General features: G+C 37.0%; 1 protein-coding gene across 1 annotated transcript in view; it reads left to right on the forward strand.

The window, feature by feature from the left end:
* Positions 1–22,389, forward strand: part of GDPD4 (glycerophosphodiester phosphodiesterase domain containing 4) — a 107,987-nt gene that overhangs the window by 43,625 nt on the left and 41,973 nt on the right. The window contains exons 9-10 of the mRNA XM_026518349.4: positions 8,007–8,163; positions 21,983–22,204. Of these exons, the coding sequence (XP_026374134.4) occupies positions 8,007–8,163; positions 21,983–22,204 (379 nt within the window). The remainder of the gene's footprint in view (positions 1–8,006; positions 8,164–21,982; positions 22,205–22,389) is intronic.

A 22,389-nucleotide genomic window follows, 5' to 3' on the forward strand; every position in this document is an offset into this window, starting at 1 on the left:
TGCAAATATTTTCTCCAATCCTTTGGGTTGCCTTTTTACTCTGTTGATAGTGTCTTTTGATGCACAAAATTTTTAAATTTTCATAAAGGCCAATTGGCCTGTTTTTCCTTCTTTTTTTTTTTTTTTTTTTTTTTAAGATTGTCTTTATTTACTTGTCAGAGAGAAGGAGAGAGCAAGGGTGCACAAGCAGGGGGAGCAGCAGGCAGAGGGAGAAGTAGGCTCCTAGCTGAGCAAGGAGCCCAGTTTGGGACTCAATTCCAGGACCCTGGGATCATGACCTGAGCTGAAGGCAGATGCTTAACCAACTGAGCCACCCAGGTGTCCCATGCCTGTTTTCTCTTTTGTTACCTATACCTTTGTTGTCATATCCAAGAAATCATTGCCAAATCCAATGTCATGATTTTGTCTTCTAAGAGTTTTATTGTTTTAGTTCTTACATTTAGGTCTTTGATTCATTATGAGTTAACTTTTGTATATGCTATTAGGTAAAAGTCCAACTTCATTCTTTTCATGTGACTGTCCAGTTACCCCAGTATCATTTATTGAAAAGATTGTTCTTTTCCTGTTGAATGGTCTTGGCGCCCATGTCAAAAATCATTTACCATGTATGTAAAGGTTTATTTCTAGGCTAGAGAGCTAGTTCTCTTCCATTCATCTCTTTGTCTTTATGCCAGGACCACACTATTTTGATTACTGTGGCTTTGTGGTAAGTTTTGTTTTTTTGTTTGTTTTGTTTTTTTTTAATAATTTTTTATTATGTTATGTCACCATACAGTATATCCTTAGTTTTTGATGTAGTGTTCCATGATTCATTACTTGCGTATAACACCCAGTGCACCATGCAATATGTGCCCTCCTTAATACCCATCACTGGCCTATCCCAATCCCCCATCTCCCTCCCCTCTGAAGCCCTCAGTTTGTTTCCCAGAGTCCGTAGTCTCTCGTGGTTCATTCCCCCTTCTGTTACCCACCCCCCATTCTTCCCTTCCTTCTCCTACCGATCTTCCTGCTATTTCTTATGTTCCATAAATGAGTGAAACCATATGATAATTGTCTTTCTCTGCTTGACTTATTTCACTTAGTGTAATCTCCTCCAGTCCCGTCCATGTTGCAGCAAATGTTGGGTGATCGTTCTGATGGCTGAGTAATATTCCATTGTATATATGGACCACATCTTCTTTTTTTTTTTTTTTAATGATTTTTTATTATATTATGTTAGTCACCATACAGTACATCCCCGGTTTCCGATGTAAGGCTCGATGATTCATTAGTTGTGTATAACACCCAGTGCACCATGCAATACGTGCCCTCCTTACTACCCATCACCGGTCTATCCCATTCCCCCACCCCCTCCCCTCTGAAGTCCTCAGTTTGTTTCTCATAGTCCATAGTCTCTCATGTTTCATTCCCCCTTCTGATTACCCCCCCTTTCTTTATCCCTTTCTTCCCCTACCGATCATCCTAGTTCTTATGTTCCATAGATGAGAGAAATCATATGATAGTTGTCTTTCTCTGCTTGACTTATTTCACTTAGCATTATCTCCTCCAGTGCCGTCCATGTTGTAACAAATGTTGAGAACTCGTTCTTTCTGATAGCTGAGTAATATTCCATTGTATATATGGACCACATCTTCTTAATCCAGTCATCTGTTGAAGGGTATCTCGGCTCCTTCCACAATTTAGCTATTGTGGACAATGCTGCTATGAACATTGGGGTGCATATGGCCCTTCTCTTCACTACATCTGTATCTTTGGGGTAAATACCCAGTAGTGCATTTGCTGGATCATAGGGTAGCTCTATTTTTAACTTTTTAAGGGACCTCCACACTGTTTTCCAAAGCACCTGTACCATCTTGCATTCCCACCAACAGTGTAAGAGGGATCCCCTTTCTTCACATCCTCTCCAACATTTGTTGTTTCTTGCCTTGTCAATTTTTGCCATTCTAACTGGCGTAAGGTGGTATCTCAATGCTTTGTGGTAAGTTTTGAAATCAGGAAGCATGAGTCCTCCAGTTTTATTTTCTTTTTCAAGATTGTTTTGGCTATTTAGAATACCTTGAGATTTCATATTAATTTTAGTATGGGTTCTTCTACTTCTTTAAAAACATCATTGGGATTTTTGATAGGGATTGCATTGAATCTGTAGATTGCTTTGGATAGTGTTGACATCTTAACAATGTTAAGTCTTCCAATCCATGAACATGGGATATATTTCCATTTATTTCTGTCTTATTTAATTTCTTTCAGCATTGTTTTCTAGTTTTCATCATGTAGATCTTTCACCTCCTTGGTTAATTCTTATTCTTTGTGATGGCTATGGTGATTGGAATCATTTTGTAATTTCTTACTCAGATTGTTCATTGTTAGTGTATAGAAATGCAACTGAGTTTTGTCTTTTGACTTTGTATCCTGCAACTTGGGTCAATTTATTTATTCTGCTTTTTGTGGACTCTTTAGGGTTTTCTATGTATAAGATCATATCCTCTAAAAAAACGGGTAATTTCATTTTTTCCTTTCCAGTTTGGTTGCCTTTTCTCTTTCTTGCCTAATTGCTGTGGCTAAAACTTCCTGTACTACTATGAATAGAAGTGGCAAAAGCAGACATTCTTGCCTTATTCCTAATCTTAGAGGAAAAGCTTTCAATCTTTCACCTTTGATTATGATGATCATTGTGGGTTTTCATTTATGTCTTTTATTATGTTGGGGTTGTTTCCTTCTATTCCTCATTTGTTGAGTGTCTTTTATCATGATGGGTGTTGAATATTAAATGCTTTTTTTGCATCAATTGAGGTGGTCATGTGGTTTTCCCCCCTTTATTCTGTTAATGTGGTGTATTACATTGATGGATTTTGGTGTATTGAACCACCTTTGCATTGCAGGAATAAATCCTACTTGGTCATGGGCTATAATGCTCTTAATACACTGCTGAATATGCTAGTATTTTGTTGAGGATTTTTCCATCAGTGTTCATTAGGTATATTGGTTTATAGTTTTCTTTTCTTGTAGTGTGTTTATTTGGCTTTGGTATTAGGGTATCCTTTAGACTCTCACCTTTTTTTTTTAACAATATTTTTTGTTTCTGTTCCTCAGACTCAATAACTTCTATTGTCCTGTCTTCAAGTTCACTGCATCCTTCTTTTGCCTGCTTAAATCTGCCTTTGAATCCTTCTAGTCAGTTTTTCATTTCAGTTATTGTACTTTTCAGCTCCAGAATTTCTTTTTGGTTTCTTTTTAGATTTTTCAGTCTTTTTATTAATATTTCCATTGTGTTCATACATTGTTTTCTTTACTTTATCCACATCTTTCTTTAGTTCTTTGTGTATTTTTTTAAAGATTTTATTTATTTATTTGACAGAGAGATAGCCAGTGAGAGAGGGAACACAGCAGGGGAGTGGGAGAGGAAGAAGCAGGCTCCCAGTGGAGGAGCCCAATGTGGGACTTGATCCCGGAATGCCGGGATCACGCCCTGAGCTGAAGGCAGACGCTTAATGACTGCACAACCCAGGTGCCCCTCTTTGCGTATTTTTAAAATATTTTTTTCTTATATTATGTTAGTCACCATACAGTACATCCCCGGTTTCCAGTGTAAAGTTTGATGATTCATTAGTTGCGTATAACACCCAGTGCACCATGCAATACGTGCCCTCCTTACTACCCATCACCGCTCTATCCCATTCCCCCACCACCCTCCCCTCTGAGGCCCTCAGTTTTTTTTCTCATAGTCCATAGTCTCTCATGCTTCATTCCCCCTTCTGATTACCCCCCTTTCTTTATACCTTTCTTCCCCTACCGATCTTCCTAGTTCTTATGTTCCATAGATGAGAGAAATCATATGATAATTGTCTTTCTCTGCTTGACTTATTTCACTTAGCATTATCTCCTCCAGTCCCGTCCAAGTTGCAGCAAATGTTGAGAATTCGTTCTTTCTGATAGCTGAGTAATATTGTATATATGGACCACAACTTCTTAATCCAGTCATCTGTTGAAGGGCATCTCGGCTCCTTCCACGCTTTGGCTATTGTGGACATTGCTGCTATGAACATTGGGGTGCATATGGCCCTTCTCTTCACTATGTCTGTATCCTTGGGGTAAATAGTAGTGCAATGGCTGGGTCATAGGGTAGCTCAATTATTAACTTTTTAAGGGACCTCCACGCTATTTTCAAGAGTGGCTGTACCAACTTGCATTCCCACCAACAATGTAGGAGGGATCCCCTTTCTCCACATCCTCTCCAGCAATTGCTGTTTCCTGCCTTGTTAATTTTTGCCATTCTAACTGGCATAAGGTGGTATCTTAGTGTGGTTTTGATTTGAATTTCCCTGATGGCTAATGATTTTGAACATTTTTTCATGTGTCTGTTAGCCATTTGTATGTCATCATTGGAAAAGTGACTGTTCGTGTCTTCTGCCCATTTTATGATTCGTTTATTTGTTTCTCGTGTATTGAGTTTGAGAAGTTCTTTGTAGATCTTGGATACCAGTCCTTTATCTGTAGCATCATTTGCAAATATATTCTCCCATTCCATGGGCTGCCTCTTAGTTTTTTTGACTGTTTCCTTGGCTGTGCAGAAGCTTTTTATCTTGATGAAGTCCCACAAGTTCATTTTATCTTTTGTTTCTCTTGCCTTTGGAGATGTGTCATGAAAAAGGTTGCTTTGGCCGATGTCGTAGAGGTTGCTGCCTATGTTCTCTTCTAGGATTCTGATGGATTCCTGTCTCACATCGAGGTCTTTCATCCATTTGGAGTTTATCTTTGTGTATGGTGTGAGAGAGTGGTCAAGTTTCATTCTTTTGCATGTAGCTGTCCAATTTTCCCAGCACTATTTATTAAAGAGACTGTCTTTTTTCCACTGGATGTTTTTTCCTGCTTTATCAAAGATTAGTTGCCCAAAGAGCCGAGGGTCCATTTCTGGGTTCTCGTTTCTGTTCCATTGGTCTGTGTGTCTGTTTTTGTGCCAGTACCATGCTGTCTTTGTGATCACAGCTTTGTAGTACAGCTCGAAATCCGGCTTTGTTTTATTTTTTTAAGATGATTGTTTTAAGGTTTTTGTGTTGTATATCTGCAATCAGCTCTTTTTCAGGAACAGTTTCTATTGATTTATTTTTTTTCTGTGAATGGGCCATACTTCCTGTTTCTTTGTGATTTTTTTAATTGAAAACTGGAAATTTGAATCTAATGTGGTAAACCTAGAAATCATATTCTCCCCCTTCCTCAGGGTTTGCTGTGTTTTGTTATTATTTTTACATCACATAGGATGTCTGTGCTGTGGGTCAGTCTGAGGTGTAAAATCAAGGTTTTAGGTTTTTCTGATCCTTTCCTCCGGAATGCACACTTTCTAATTTTCCCCATATATGCATCTGTTTCTAATGTGCTAGGCTTTAATGTCTGGGAAAAGGAGAAGAATGAAGAGGGTTAAAAAGGGTGCTAGTCCTTTAAATTTCCTGGCAGTAACTTTAGCCTGAGAGGGAGGACTTTGCAACAGTGGGAGTAGGTGCAACAATGGTTGCTTGCCTCTCTGTCTGTCCTTCTATGGCAAAAAGCAGCAAACAGGGACCAGAGCACACATCCCCTCTATTTGGAGTACAGGGTTTTTTGTGCTACCCTGGCTCTTGCTAGCTGCTGTGTAAGCTACTCTTGGAACCGTGCACAGTTGTTTGCCATGTGGCTGGGGTGGGGGGTTGATAGCTGCTGATGTGCTAAGAGCTGAAATTGAGCAAAATTAACCCCAATTTGTGTGCAAGCCTTCCCCTGGAAGTGGCTAGCTTTTTAATATACACCAGAGTTCCAAAATAGTTAGATTAGACACAGTCTGCCAGTGCAGTTGTTGTCTAAGTTGAGAGACAGATTCCTGGTGCTTCCTACGTTGCCATTTTTCCAGAATCCTCTTTTCTTTCATTTTTGAACAATTTTAAGTTGATAGTTATTTTCCTTCACCATTTAAAATATGTTGTTTCACTGATATTTTAATCTTTTATCTTTTTTATCTTTTATCGTGTTTTTTTATGAGAAGTCTGCTGTATGCTTACGTTTATTTCTCTCTAAATATGTCCTTTGTTTCCCCCTCTGCCTACCTTTACAGTTTCCCTCATCAGTTTTGGGGTGTTTTTCACCAGTTTGGATGTAATAATCCTTAATGTGGTGTGTGTATATGTACTCTTATATTTATCCTTCTTGGTATTCGTTAAAGTTCTTGGATTTGTTGATGTGTATTTATCATCGAATTTTTAAGATACTTAAATTTCATTTCCTCAGATATTTTTGTTGTTGTTTTTGTTTCTCCCATCTTTTTAGGACTCCAATCATTTGTATATAATATTTGTCTAATAGTGTCTTGCAGGTCATTTGGATTGATTCTGTTCCTCCATCTTCAAATTCTCTGATCTGTACATGATCTGTAATATCTAATCTGATGTTAAGTTCATCCAGTGAAGTTTTCATTTAATATATTTTTTCAGCTGTAGAATTTCCATTTTTTTTGTGTCGTACAGTTATGTTTTTATTATGTTCATGTTTTCTTGACATTATTTAAATACACACCTGTATTTTTGTTTTATATGATTTAATACCCTTATTAATTCATTCTGTCATCTCTTTCATTTCTGAGTTTGTCTTTATTGAGTAATTTCTTCTGGTTCTGGTTACATTTTCTTGCTTCTTCACATGTCTGGTAAATTTGGGTTACGTGCTGGACGTTGTGATTTTAGACTAGGTGCTATATTTTGTTGTATTCCTTTAAAGAATTTTGGACTTTTCTAGCAAGCAGTTAAGTTACCTAAAGTTAGTTTTATCCTTTGAAGGATGTTTTTAATTTCTTTAATGGTGGGTCTAAAGTGATTCTAGTTCCAAATTATCCCCATTCTAGGGCATGGCCCTCTGGAGTCTCTGAAGAATGCCTTTGTAATTACTGAAGTCTCTCTGCTCTTGCTGAATGGAACTTGAAAGATTCACACCCCTGTGTGAGCTCTGCACATTGTCTTAAAACTTTCTGGTAATTTTTCTTTTCTTGGAGGTTGTTCTTTACAAGGCTTATAGAGTTTTACTCTGCACATATACTCATTGATATTTAGCCATACACTCAAAGGACCTCTGCATATTTCTCTGGAACTTTTTTTTTTTTTCATAGCTCCATTCTTTGTGAGACTCTAGCCCACAAATTCTAGCTATCTTGGCCTATCTTTAATCTGTTCTCTTTCTACTCAAATCAGCATGATAGCTGGGTCCATTTTAGGTTCCCCCTCTCTGTGCCATAGTCTAGTATTTACCTATAAGAAGGAAGCCTGGGTAATGGAAGAGCTAATTTCATCTGTTTACCTTTTCTCAGAGATAATCATACTGTGCTCCCAGTTCCCCACTGGGCTGAAAAGAATTATTTCTCTTATTTTGTCCAGTTTTCTATTGTTTATGGACAGCATGCTAAGTCTCAGCTCTGTTACAGAGCTGGCCTCATAGCCATTACAGAGTTCTTTTCACAGGTATTTTAATGAGAAAGGGAGAGAGATTTTCATAAAACCAGAGATACTTCAAGGCAAATAACAGATAAGAGAAAAAGAAGCTTTTCTAATGATACCATCTGATATATGAAGGGTCTAGGGCCAGAAATCTCAGAGCAGGTACCTACCTGGGAAATGGGTCAGAACAGGGAGATTGTGTGGATGCCAGTTTAGTATGGTTTTGGGACCTCAGAGCTTTGCCCCATCCCTACCCCACTCACCTTACTCTCAGGTTATTACTGTACCTACTGTTTTCTCGATGCCAGAAAGCCCCTAGATACAGAAGCTACTTTTTCACCATCGCTAATAGGTTTTTATATGTCACTAAATACTTCTAGAGCATACAAATATTGAAATCAAAGTGTAAGTGACTAGTACTTAGTCCTTTGCTGAGATTTGGGTGGGAGTAAGAAACCGTAGTAAGACTTGTGACATTGATTGGCTTTTTGAGAACCTTATCTGCCAAGGTGGCTGAGTTCAGCCTTTCTCCCTCTTCTTTTCTCTTTCTGCCTGCAGTTTCGATCAGGTGCCTTTTCTCATGCATGACAACGACCTGAGAAGAACAACCAATATTAGGGAGGTCCTGCCAAATGCCTCCTTCACACATTCTGCCTTCTTCCGTTGGCATTTCCTGTCTACTCTGAATGCAGGCAAATGGTTTGTACAATCACGGGTAAGACACATTCCCCAACTCAACAAACCTGCACTGAATCTCTCTTCCGTATAAAGTCATGTGCTGCTCCTAGAAATAAAGGCAAGCGTACACACAATTCCATCCCAGTTTGGTAGCAGAACTGTACCATCGACAGGAGGGCTTTTCCAGGAATGCAGTCAGTCTGATTGCTGCTTTCTACATTCACTGGAAATTCTGAAGATGAACTCTTAAGCTTACTTTTGTCATTTAATTTCTTTTTATCGAAGCATTTCATGAACTTTTATTGTGACTGCCATGTACACAGCATTTCCCTAGGCATTTTGAGTAGCTCACAGTCATAGATGAGGCAGGGAAACATATTTATTCTAGCCTCCTCTTTTTAGCATTCAATAAATATTTACTGAATACCTTTTGGGTGCTAGGCATATGGAATACAATGGTGAATAAACACACACTCAGCCCTAATGGAGTTCACAGGCTAGAAGAGACAATTACAATACACCGTGATAAGTGCTAAACTAGAGTGAATTTTAGGTTGCTTAGGAGCACACAAGAGCAACTTCTAACTCAGTCTGAAGGATGGAGATGGGGGATTCTGGAAGAAGGAGATAAATAGACCAATGAGGTTGTGGTAAAATAAAAAGCGTTGCTGTGTACAGTATAATTTAGAAGCAAGAGTGAATGGTTCTACTTGGGAGAGTTGAATATTTCATGCAAAGGTATCATTTGAGCTGAGGGAAGATCATTAGTAATGGGAACCATGGGCAATGACGGTGGTGTGTTTCAAAGATTACAGTATACTGGAGCAATAGTGGATATGGTGTGCATGCATGCATGTGTGAAAGACGAAGAGAAGAATGGAGGGAAGAAAAGAGAGAAAGGTGGGTAGGGAGGAGATGGGAGATAGAGTTGGAGAAGAATAGAAAACACGAGAGGAGATTGTAGCCATGCTTAAATAAGAAGTTAGAGAGTTTAGAATTATCTTGATTATTTCAAAGTGGCTAAAATAAAAAGTCACGTTTGCATTTGATAAAAGTTAAATCTGCCTTCCCAAGACAGATTAAAGAAAACAAAACTACTTAGTTTCCAACTTATCATATGTCTGGGGGGGTCTCCGTGACCTAGGTTGTAACAATCACATATACTCATTTTGAGACTTCAATTTTGAAAAAAACATCTGAGCACGACAGGACAGCAAGCATTCATACTGCCAGCACCTGTAGCAGCAGGTAGTGTGGTATGGGTATCAGCTGTAGTAATAGCTCTCTCATCAGGTAATTATAATGACGAAAATAAGTCTTAAGGTATTTTTAATTGCATACTCAGAGCGGAATGGAATTTTATATTTTTGATATTAACCCTGAGAACTTATTTGATCCTTTTTCATGTAAAAATAGTGTTAAGTAAAGCATTATGTTAAAATGGTCTTCCCTACTTCAATTTCATTCTATTAACTAGTGTTAATATAAGAGATAGCTGAAAGTAGATTTGTAATTACTGTATCTTCTTAGAAAACTTGTTCTTATAGTAGTATATAGCTTATAAATACTGTTTTCAACCTGGTATTCCAGGTTTCTGTGTGTATGTAGGCTCTGTATATGTCTCATCATACATGAATAAGTAGACACATACAAACTAGAGATGCTCCATTAGAATGTATATTGGGTTAGTCAGCCATAGTTAATGTTTTGGCAAATGTGCCTTCCAGATGAAAAGGCTAATATTGTGTCTGATGTATGGCTCATCAAATCTCATTGTAAAGTGATAGGGTTAGATACGTTATTGTAATAAATTTCGGTGGATTTTTTAAGGATTAATAGTTTTATTTTAGCATATTTAGGTGACATGCTTGCAGTATGTAGTTAATACTATTACTCTGGCTAGTTAATACTATTACTATGAGTATCCTGAAACCTGGAGTTCCAAATATGGTTACCTAGGGGGCTTTATTTTTAGGTTTAATTGTGGAGTTTTCTTTGCTTGCATGCTGTGCACTCGGGTGGCTGAAATGGTGTTGGCATGTGATTTTAAAGATTTGGATGTTTAGATACTTTTTCACAGCAAAGAAATTGTTTTTATTCTGGTCATTCTTCATTGGATGTGTATAATTATGGATTGATGATGGTGGTGAGTTGATCATTATTTGCTAGTATATTTATTCCTGAGATTATTGGTGAAAATTAAATTGTTAATCTGACTAATAATGAAATAAAAATAGAGCAGTTTTGGTAGTTGTTCCTGGAAGTTCAGCAGAGTTCCTGTTTCTCCAGCAAAAGCAACATTTCTGTAGAGCTTTCTTATATCTTTTTGTGAAAGTATAATTCTCAAAACGATAAAAATATAATTCTCATGTAGGGGCGCCTGGGTGGGTCAGTTGATTAAGCATCCGCCTTTGGCTCAGATCATGATCTCAGGGTCCTGGGATCGAGCCCCACATTAGGTTCCCTGCTCAGTGGAGAATCTGCTTCTCCCTCTCCCTCTCTTCTTCCCCCCCACTTGTGCTCTCTCTCTCTCTCAAATAAATAAAGAAAATCTTTAAAAAATAGATAATTCTCCTGCAACTAGATAATGAGCATGAGTAAAAGTTTTATTTAGCACATTAATGAGAGAACAAATCAAGATGACAAAACCCACTCAAAAGTGAGAACCCAGAATGTGTATAGTCAGTGCAACAAAGAAATGCTGAAATTAGATTGCTGGATTAGATACAAACTTAGTTAATATACTATACTATATATATATATACATATATGTATGTATATATGTATATGAATGTATGTATATATGTATATCTATATGTATGTATGTGTATATATGTATGTATATATATCTGTATATATATGTATGTTTGTGTGTGTGTGTATATATATAATATACCATATGATTATCTGATACTATATGATAATAAAGCTATACCTTTGTACTTATCTTTTCTGTCAGAAAATATCATTTGCATCTCTGTTGGACAGAAATCATTTCCATTTTTATCAGTTTTCTACAACTTCACACCTAACTTTACATAGTTTTGCCCTAATCAAGAGTAAATAGTAATTCAAACAAAGGTACCTTCCCCTAAGAATCAAATGACTCTTACGTGGGTTTGTTAAAGAATGTGCTACCATGATACTATATGGTCCAATAATCAACTTTTTGCCTTATTTATAAGTTTGAATAGTTTAACGGTCTCCCTTTGTAGTCATAATTAACTTCTATAGATTATTTAGAGGTTCATCTCAGTACGATGTTGTGTTATTTGGCTTTATTAATTTCCACAGGTTCAGTAAGGAGGGTCAGTTAACACACATAAGGTTCCTTGTGGTATAATCAGCAAATCTAGAGCCAGATTGTGTTAAACCACTTCTAAGTCTTTCAAATTAGATTCTGTCTGGATATTATGCATAGACTCAAAAATTTCAATTTTAATAGTTGCTATTATTCCCGAACGCTTTTTATCACTATTATTTACAAAATAAGAAATTCTTCTTTACCAGGTTTCACCTGTATACCTACAAACATGGGCAAATTACTCTATTTTCCTGCTAGGCTGTGATCTTTCTTACTACCTGTGATTCTGGGAGAGTGTACAACAACAGATACCAGTTCGCTGAGGAAGACTTATAAGCATGAGTTTTCAAATATCAATTATATATGTGTCCTTAATGGAGACTGGAGACTTGTCATATCTGACTGAATGGAATGTATTCTCAAATATGATCCTCCAGATTTGGCCCTGATTACACAATTTGTTAAATTATATCCCAGTAAAAAGGACAGATTTTTATTCAACTTATGCAAATGACTGCATTGCCATGAAAAGTAGAGACTCAGTAAAAAATATTTCTACCTTAGTTCTGTAGGGTCAGTGAGAACAAGATATTAAATACAAAGAATGTTTTGCACACGCATAACAGAGAAAAAGTCAAAAGAGAATAGGTTTTCAAATAGCAATAAGTACATACCTATCAATAATTACTTTGAATGTAAATGGACTAAATGCTGCAATCAGAAGACATAGGGTGACAGAATGGATAAAAAGGCAAGACCCATCTATATGCTGCCTATATGAGACTCATTTCAGACCTAAAGACACAGGCAGATTGAAAGTGAGGAGGTGGAGAAACATTTATCATGCAAATGGATGTGAAAAGAAAGCCGGGTTAACAATACTTATATCAGGGGCACCTGGCTCAGTTGGTAAAGCAGCTGCCTTTGGCTCAGGTCATGACCTCAGGCTTCTAGGATCGAGCCCCATGTCAGGCTCCCTGCTCAACAGGGGATCTGCTTCTCCATCTCCCTCTGTGCTCTCTCTTTCTCAAATAAATAAATAAATAAAATCTTTATAAAAACCCAATACTTATATCAGACAAAAATGACTTTAAAACAAGATCATAACAAGAGACAAAGAAGGACACTATATAATCATAAAGGGAACAACCCAACAAGAAGATACAACAATTGTAAATATTTATGCACTCAACATGGGAGCAACCAAATACATAAAGCTGCTAGTAACAAACATAAAGGAACTAAGTGATGGAAATACAGTAATAGTAGAGGACCTTAACACCCACTTACATCAATGAATATGTCATCTACACAGAAAATTGACAAGGAAATAGTGCCTTTGTATGACATATTGGATCAGATGGATCTAACAGATAATATTCAGAACATTCCATCCCAGAACAGGAGAATACACATTCTTCTCAAATACACATGGAACAATCTCCAGAATAGATCACATATTTGGGCAAAAAACAAGCCCCTACAAATTCAAAAAGATTGAAGTCATATCATGCATCTTTTCTGACCACAATACTGTAGGACTAGAAATCAACCACAAGAAAAGAATCTGGAAAGAACACAAATACATGGAGGTTAAATAACATGTTAGTAAACAATGAAAGGGTCAACAAAGAAATCAAAGAGTTAATCAAGAAATACATGGAAACAGATGAAAATGAAAACACAACAATCCAGAATCTTTGGGATGCAGCAAAGGTGGTTCTAAAAAGTTTGTAGCAATACAAGACTACTGCAAAAAGTAAGGAAAATCTCCAAAAACAACCTAATCTTATACTAAAGCAACTAGAAAAAGAAGAACAAAGCCCAAAACCAGTAGGTGGAAGGAAAGAATAGATATCAGAGCATAAATAAATGAAGCAGAAACTAAATAACAGAACAGATCAGTGAAGCCAGGAACTGGTTCTTTGAAAAGATCAACAAAATTGAAAAACATTTAGCTGGACTCATCAAAAAAACAAAAGAATTAACAAAATCAGAAATTAAAGAGGAGAAATAACCAACAGCACAAAATACAAAGAATTATAAGAGAATATTATAAAAAATTATATGCCAACAATTTGGACAACCTAGAAGAAATGGATAAAATCCTCGAAACATATCACCTACTAAAACTGAAGCAGGAAGAAAGAAAATTTGAACAGACCAATTCCCAGGAATGAAATTGAATCAGTAATCAAAAAAAATTTCCAACAACAAAAGTCCAAGACCAGATGGCTCCACAGGTGAATTCTACCAAACATTTAAAGAAGACTTAATACCTGTTCTTCTCAAAATATTCCAAAAAATAGAAGAGGAAGGAAAGCTTCCAAATTCATTGTATGATGCCATCATTACCCTCATACCAATACCAGATGAGGACACTACAAAGAAGAAGAAGAAGGAAGAAGGAGGAGAAGGAGAAGAAGGAGGAGGAGAAGGAGGGGAAGGAGGAGGGGAAGGAGAAGGAAGAAGGAAGGAAGGAGGAAGAAGGGAGGAAGAAGGAAGGAAGAAGAAGGAGGGGGAGGGGAGGGGGAAGGAGGGGGAAGGGGAAGAAGAGGAAGAAGAACAAGAACAGGAACTACAGGCCAATATCTCTGATGAACATAAATGCAAAAATCCTCAACAAAATGTTTGCAGACTGAATCCAACAATACATTAAAAAAAAAATCATTCGCCACGATCAAGTCTGATTTATTCCTGGTGTGCAAGGGTGGTTCAGTATTTGCAAGTCAATCAACATACATCACATCAGCAAGAGAATGAATAAAAACCCTATGATCATTTCAATAGGTGCAGAAAAAGCATATGACAAAGTAAAACATCCATTCATGATAAACGCCCCCAACAAAAGTAGGTTTAGAGAGAACATACCTCAACATAATAAAGGGCATCTGTGAAAACCCACAGCAAACATCGTACCTAATGGTGAAAAACTGAGTTTCTCCTCTAAGATCAGAAACAAGACAAGGATGTCCATTCTCATCACTTACATTCAACACAGTACTGGAAATCCTAGCCTCAGTGACAAGGGAGGGAGGGAGCGATGGAGGGCGGGCAAAGAGAAAAGAAAAGGAGGGAGGAAAGAGAGGAAGGAAGGAAGGAAAACAGACATCTGAAAGAAAGACATCTGAATTGTTAAGAAAGAAATAGAACTGTCAAAATATGCTGATGACATGATGCTGTGTATAGAAAACCCTAAAGACTCCACCAAAAAACTACTAGAACTATTGAATGAATTCAGTAAGGTTGCAGGATACAAAATCAATATACAGAAATCCATTGTATCTCTATACACTAATAATGAAGTAGCAGAAAGAGAAATTAAGAAAACAGTCCTCTTTATAATTGCACCAAAAAGAATAAAATACCTAGGAATAAACTTAACTAAGGAGGTGAAAGACTCATACTCTGAAAACTATAAAATATTGATTAAAGAAATGGAAGATGACACAAATGAAAAGAATTCCATGCTCATGGATTGGAAGAACAAATATTGTTAAAATATCTATCCTACTCAAAGCAATTATCCTACTCGACACATTTAATGCAGTCCCTATCAAAATACCAATATCATTTTTCACAGAACTAGAACAAACAATCCTAAAACTTATATGAAACCACAAAAGACCCCAAATAAGCAAAACAGTCTTGAAAAAGAAAAACAAAACTGAATGTATCAGAATCCCAGATTTCAAGATAATCTACAAAGCTATAGTAATCAAAACAGTATGGTACTGGCACAGAAATAGACACATAGGGGGCGCCTGGGTGGCTCAGTCGTTAAGCATCTGCCTTCGGCTCAGGGCATGATCCCAGCGTTCTGGGATCAAGCCCCGCATCAGGCTCCCTGCTCAGCAGGAAGCCTGCTTCTCTCTCTCCCACTCCCCCTGCTTGTGTTCCCTCTCTCACTGCCTCTCTCTCTGTCAAATAAATAAATAAAATCTTAAAAAAGAAAAGAAAAGAAAAAAGTAAAGATCAATGGAATAGAATAGCAAGCCCAGAAATAAACCCACAATTATATGGTCAATTAATCTTCGAGAAAGGAGGCAAAAATATGCAATGGGGAAAAAGACTGTCTCTTCAACAAATGGTGTTAGGAAAACTGGACAGCTACATGCAGGGAATAAAACTGGGCCATTTTCTTACATCATACATAAAATTGAACTCAAAATGGATTAAGGACCTAAATGTGAGACCTGAAACATAAATCCTAGAAGATAGACATTGGTCATAGCAACATTTTTCTAGATATATCTCCTGAGGCAAGGAAAATAAAAGCAAAAATGAACTCTTGGGGCTACATCAAAATAAAAAGCTGCACAGCAAAGGAAACAGTCAACAAAACTAAAAGGCAACCTGATGAATGGGAGAAGTTATTTACAAGTGACATATCTGATAAAGGGTTACTATGCAAAATATATAAAGAACTTATACAACTCGACACCCGGTAAAACAAATAATCCAATTAAAAAATGGGCAGAAGACATGAACAGACATTTCTCCAAAGAAGACATCCAGATGGCCAAGAGACACACACAAAAATGCTCAGCATCAGTAATCATCAGGGAAATGCAAATCAAAACCACATGAGATATCACCTCACACCTATAAGAATGTCTAAAATCAAAAACAAAAGATACAAATGTTGGTGAGGTTGTAGAGAAAGAGGAACCCCATGCACAGTTGGTGGGAATGCAAACTGGTACAGCAATTGTGGAAAACAGCATGGAAGTTCCTTAAAAACTTAACAATAGAATTACCATATGATTCAGTAATTCTACTGCTGGGCATTTACCCAAAGAATACAGAAACACTAATGTGAAAAGATATATGCACCCCTATATTTATTGCAGCTTTATTTACAACAGCCAAATTATGGAAGCAGCCTAAGTCCATTGATAGATAATTGGATAAAGAAGATATGGTGTGTGTGTACACACACACACACACACACACACACACACACAATGGAATGTTCCTCAGCCATAAAAAAGAATGAAATCTTGCCAGTGATGGATCTAGAAGGTATAATGCTAAGTGAAATCAACCAGTCAGAGAAAGACAAATACCATATGACTTCACTCATATATGGAACTTAAGAAACAAAACAAAGAGAAAAAGAGACCAAAAAAAGGAACTCTTAACTATAGAGATCAAACAGATGGTTACCAGACGGAGGTGGGTTGGGGGAAGGGGTGAAATAGGTGATGGGGATTAAGAGCACACTTATCATGATGAGCACTGAGTAATATATAGAATTGTTGAATCACTATATTGTACGACTGAAACTATTATAACACTGTATGTTAACTATACTAGAATTAAATAGTTCTCAAGTGTTGGGAGCATAACATATTTATGATTGTTTTGTGGGGTTTTTTAAAAGATTGATTGATTGATTGATTGATTGATTTAACAAGAGAGAGAGCAAGAGATCCAAGCCTGATGTGGCGCTTGATCCCAGGACCCTGGGATCATGACCTGAGCCGAGGGCAGCTGCTTAACCAACAGAGCCACCGAAGCGCCCCTGTTTTGTGTTCTTGATGTATTGACCCCTTTATCGTTATATAATTACCTTTTCTGTCTCTTGTTAACTTTTTGGCTTGCAGTCTGTTTTGTTCTGGTATAAATGTAGCTACACGTGCTTTCTTTTGGTTATTTGCTTGGAGTATCATCTTCTACCCCATCACTTTGAGCCTATTTGTGTCTTTATAACTGAAATAAGTCTCCTAAAGACAGCATAGTTGAGCATTGTTTTTAATCCATCCGGTCTCTCTCTCTCTCTCTCTCTGTTAATTGGTGAGTTCAATCCATTTACATTTAGGGTGATTACTAATATGTAAGGACTTACCACTACCATTTTATCTTTTGTTTTCTGGTTATTTTGTATCTCTGTTTTTTCTTTTTCCTTGTGTTTCTGTCTACCTTTTAAAAATTGGTGGTTTTCCAAAATGGTTAGCTATGTTTCACCTCTTCTTTAAAAAATTTTGTTAGTTAACGTACAGTGCAATATTGATTTCCAGAGTAGAATTCAGTAATTCATCACTTACATACAACACCCAGTGCTCATCATAACAATGCCTTCCTTAATACCCATCATCCATCCAGCCCCTCCTCCACCCACCTCCCTCCATCAACCCTCAGTTTGTTCTCTATAGTTGAAAGTCACTTATGGCTTGTTTCCCTCTCTCCTTTTTCTCTTTTCCCCCTTCCCATATTTTCATCTGTTTTCTTTCTTAAATTCCGCATATCAGTGAGATCATATGGTATTTGTCTTTATCTGCCTGACTTACTTTGCTTAGCATAATACACTCTAGCTCCATCCATGTCGTTACAAATGGCAAGATTTCATTCTTTTGATGGCTAAGTAATATTCCAGTGTGTGTGTGTGTGTGTGTGTGTGTGTGTGTGTGTGTGTGTGTGTATCACCTCTTCTTTATCCATTCTCAGTTGGTGGACGTTTGGGCTCTCTCCATAGTTTGGCTGTTGTTGATAATGCTGCTTTAAACATCTGGGTGCATGTACCACTTTGAATTAGTATTTTTTATCCTTTAGGTAAATACCTAGTAGTACAATTGCTGGATTGTAGGGTAGTTCTATTTTCAACTTTTTGAGGAACTTCCAGTTCTCTAGAGTGGCTGCATCAGTTTGTATTTTCTTCTGAGGCAAAGATAAAGAGCCTTGCTACTGGATCAAGGAATACACATTAATAGGCAATGAGTCTTTGACGTGTGCCAGGTTGTTGAGTTAATACTTTTAGACCATGGCTTCCCCTTTCGTGTACTTTCAATCAAAGAAAGGTTTATTATGATTTGGAAGATTAGCAAAGATGATTTTTGAAGAAATATTTTGAGATTACTGAAGGTGTTTGGTTTCTGTGTTTTCTGACAGTGGTTCCCAAGATGTTTAAGTTAAATCATAGAGGCCTATTTCAAAAGACCTGCTGTGTATACTCTACAACATCTAACTAATTCAGAAATTATTTCATTTGTCCTTAGTGTTTGGCCTTGGATAATTTGTGATCTCTCATTGGATTATGTCCTTCCTCAGCCAATATATTATGGCTCAGGTCAAGTGTTGGCAAACAGTGGCTTGCTGTCCAAAGACAGCCACTGGCAGTTTTTATACAGCCTGTGAGCTAATAAGAGTGGTTTTTACATTCCTACATGGGTGAGAAAATTAAAAGAAAAATAATATCATGACCTGTAAAAATGATATGAACCTCAAATTTCAAGGTCCATAAATAAAATTTTATTAGAACATACCATGCTTATTCACTTATGAATTGTCTGTTGCTGTTTTTTGCAGTATAATAGCAGAGTTGAGTAGTTGTGACAGAGTCAAAAATATTTAGTATCTGGCCCTTCACAGAATAAGTTTGCTGAACCCCGGATAATGAATTGTTATTTTGTAGAACTAAAATTTCTTTTTAGAAACTCTATGAATATATAGTTGATCTTACAGTTTCAAGATGCGTTACTGCATATCCTTATGATCTTGGTTTAAGATTTGACAAAAGTAGTATGGGGCTTCAGTAAATGTCTAAAGCATAACTTTTCGGGTGAATTGTTGATTGTTCCCTGGTGAAGGCAGTGAATATTGGCTATCTTCATCAACTAAAACATGAAAGACAGTAAAGATAGGGCCAAAGAGAATACGTTTGGATTAGGCAATATTAGAAAATGAGATATAACTCTTTGGTAAATAGCTTACAGAAGTTAGATGAATTTGTATCCTCTACCATCGCAGTTTTTGTTTTGTTTTGTTTTGTTTTAAACAGGTAAAACATATTTTGCTTGGACTAATGTGAGGGATAATTAATCCTTGTATTAAAAGTCTGTTACAGTTGGCTTAGATCTTCCTTAACTTCAGCATTAAGAGGTTTCTAGGCAATGGTGTCAATAGAGTCAGTCTGAACCCTTACAGATTTGACTCCCAATTATTCTGTCTTTTCCCAGTGATTCTGGTACCATGACCAGTTATTTGGTTGTTGTTTGAATCAGTATACTAATGTCCATAGCCATAATTTGATAATGTGCAGTAGAATTTTCTGTAACTCCTGAAAATATTTTGCCTGTGGTATATATTTTGCAGAATAGATTTCTAATGATGAAATTTACAGGAAAGTGCCATAGAGAGGAAAGGACTGTTCTTCTGACAAAAGTAACAGTTATAGGTTGGGACGTGGAAAGGGATTTAAGATTGTTAGAAATTCCCACTACTTAAATGGTTTTAGTATTTTGAGCAATCTGATTTCCCATGGTAGTAGAATTAATAGTACAGGTGGTGGCACCTGTATCAACAAGAAGTTGTATTGTTGTTCATCTGTATTTACAGGTAGTTCTCTTCAGAACTGTATTCTGGGTGGTAGTGTTTCTCTTGAAGTGGCATTATTAGGCAGATTTTGGGAAATTGTTCTATTTCTTACCAATATGATACATTGAATTGTCCTACTTGTAATTTCTCTAAGCACAAGCACAGAGTACTGAGGACTTTTTAGTGTGTTTTTATTTGAGGAACCGGGTGTTTTATGTGGAAAACCAGTAGTTCGTTTTCATTTCTAGCTTGTTACTTCCTAGGACTTTTTGAAGATGTTCAACCATATGTTGGAGGTAGTCTAAACTGGATGTGTCTCATTCCAGTTTATTTTTCTAAGTCCCCTATTTTATATAATCCCCCCCCCCCCGCCGCCAAAAGGGCTTAATTTACTTCTGCTGTTAGAGCTACCACATAATACTATTTAAAGCTTACTGGAATCTAGTTTTAAACTCTCCTCTTGTTTAATCTTTATTTTTTAAAAAATTTTTGTTCAATTTATCCTTAAAGGAAAGGCTTTATAAATGTCCTTGTATAGTGCATTTCCTATTCTTTTTGCCCATTCAGGGGCATTTTTAAAATTATGCACAGCTGAGTTATTTAAGTTCTGTCTTGATCTTTCCCATTCTGTTCTTTTAACAATTTTTCCACACGGCGGTCTAATAATTAAGTGAATCAGTTGGTCTAGATCTGGTAGATCTAACAATATATTAAATTTTGAAACAAATTTTCTCTTTTCCTGAGGATTAAGAAACCACTTAATAGTAGACCTCAATTCAGATCTAGTCCAGGGTTTAACTTAACTTCCATGGCCTGATTTCTGTTCTAGCATGAGGATACTGCACGATATGATAATTTCTTTGCTGTGAAGGAGGAGGTCAGGGGAAGGGGAAGAAATAGGGTAAGAATGAGAACAAAAAAAAAGTTGCATAGGAAAAAGAGATTACTTACCTCTTGAGAAAAGGACCCATGTCCTGTTTCCTTCTTAGAGGTAGCCTTTTATCACTGAGTTCACCTACAAATGATCTAAAATGGGCAAATGACTATAAAAGTAGTCATCTGTTAAATTTAATATAGCTAATATATGTATGGACTGAGATGTAAAATGAAATGCTGTGTATTGCAAAGAAAATATGACAGTTCCTGTCATAAGGGAAGTAGAATCCAATAGAGACAGTAGGGAGTGAGGGAACTAATGTGAATTGTTTACTTTTCTATGTACTAGGCATGCTTGTAGATGCCGTAAGTATTTTATCGTATCTAATATTCAAAATAATCCTGAGAAATACATAGATTACCTCTCTCCTCCCCGATTTTATAGTTTGGGCAATGAAGACTCTGAGAATTTAAATGGTTTTACCAAGGTTACACAGCAAGACACATATGAAACCAGGATTTGAATCTGGTCTAAGACACAAACAAGTAGAAGGTAGAATGAAACATACAACAGAGGCATAAAAATGAGCCTTTGGAGTTTAATACCATCAAAGTCTCTTTAGTTCAGGGATATTTAAGGAAGGCTTCATGAAGGAGGTAACATTTAAGCTGCGCTTTGTAGGTTTAGGAAGGTGGAGGGGTGTCTGGGTGGCTCAGTTAAGCGTCTGCCTTCAGTTCAAGTCGTGATCCCAGGGTCGTGGGATTGAGTCCTGAGTCTGACTCAGCGGGAATCTGCTTCTCTCTGTCTCTCTGTCTCTCTGCCTCTTCCCTCTGCTTGTGCTCTTTCTCTCTCTCTCTCAAATAAATAAATAAATCTTCAAAAAAAAAAAAAGATTTTAACAGGTGGATTCGTCAAGGAAAGCCAATGAGTGATAGAGCCAGGATTGAATCCAATTTAATCTGAAGCTAAAGCCTATTTTCTTTCCATTACATAAAACTAGAACAGTCAAAGCAAATGTGGGAAGCCAGTGTGACTTTTATAAAAAAAGATTTTATTACCACAAGTTACAGGAAAAAAAAGCTGAAAAGGAAGGTCAAGACAAAAATTTGAAGTACTTTCAGTGGAAAGACATGTTTTATAGTGTAGAAATCATTCCAAATACCATAATTACCTATGAAGAGTACATTTACTTTCTCTCCTTGGCAACTCTTATCTTAGGACCAGTATTTCAGAGGGTCTGGTGGGTTGAATGATAATGGATTAAAATGGAGGTGGGTCCGGGTGTGGGGCTATAGAGCAGGAAAATTGGAAACTGCTTTTGATAGGAGCCAATGTATTCTTTGGTGTATTTGTTTTTAGTCGAAACCATTTTACAAAATGAAACGCCTGTCAAAGGCTGATCGTGGAAGAGCAGAAAATCAGACGATTCCCAAACTAACCGATTTATTGGAACTTGCACAGAAGGAGAAAAAATTTGTGATATTTGATCTTAATGCCCCTCCACAAAAACATCCTCTCAGAAACACATATATTCGCCGTGTAGTAAGCGTGATCCTTGCCTCTAAAATTGAGCAACATCTGGTATGTCTCCCCCATTATTTATGGTGGTATTTGGGAGGTGGGGAGCATGTCCCAGGAGCATAGCAGTTGAACCTGATCTACCCTGTCCATCTTCCCTGAGATGCCCAAATAATTTTGCTCTCTGTAGAAATGGAGGTTGTTACTTATGTAGCTACATGTGACAATCTAAGAATGACCCAGCTAAA

This window comes from Ursus arctos, unplaced genomic scaffold (genome assembly GCF_023065955.2).
Source record: "Ursus arctos isolate Adak ecotype North America unplaced genomic scaffold, UrsArc2.0 scaffold_22, whole genome shotgun sequence".
Taxonomy (NCBI): domain Eukaryota; kingdom Metazoa; phylum Chordata; class Mammalia; order Carnivora; family Ursidae; genus Ursus; species Ursus arctos.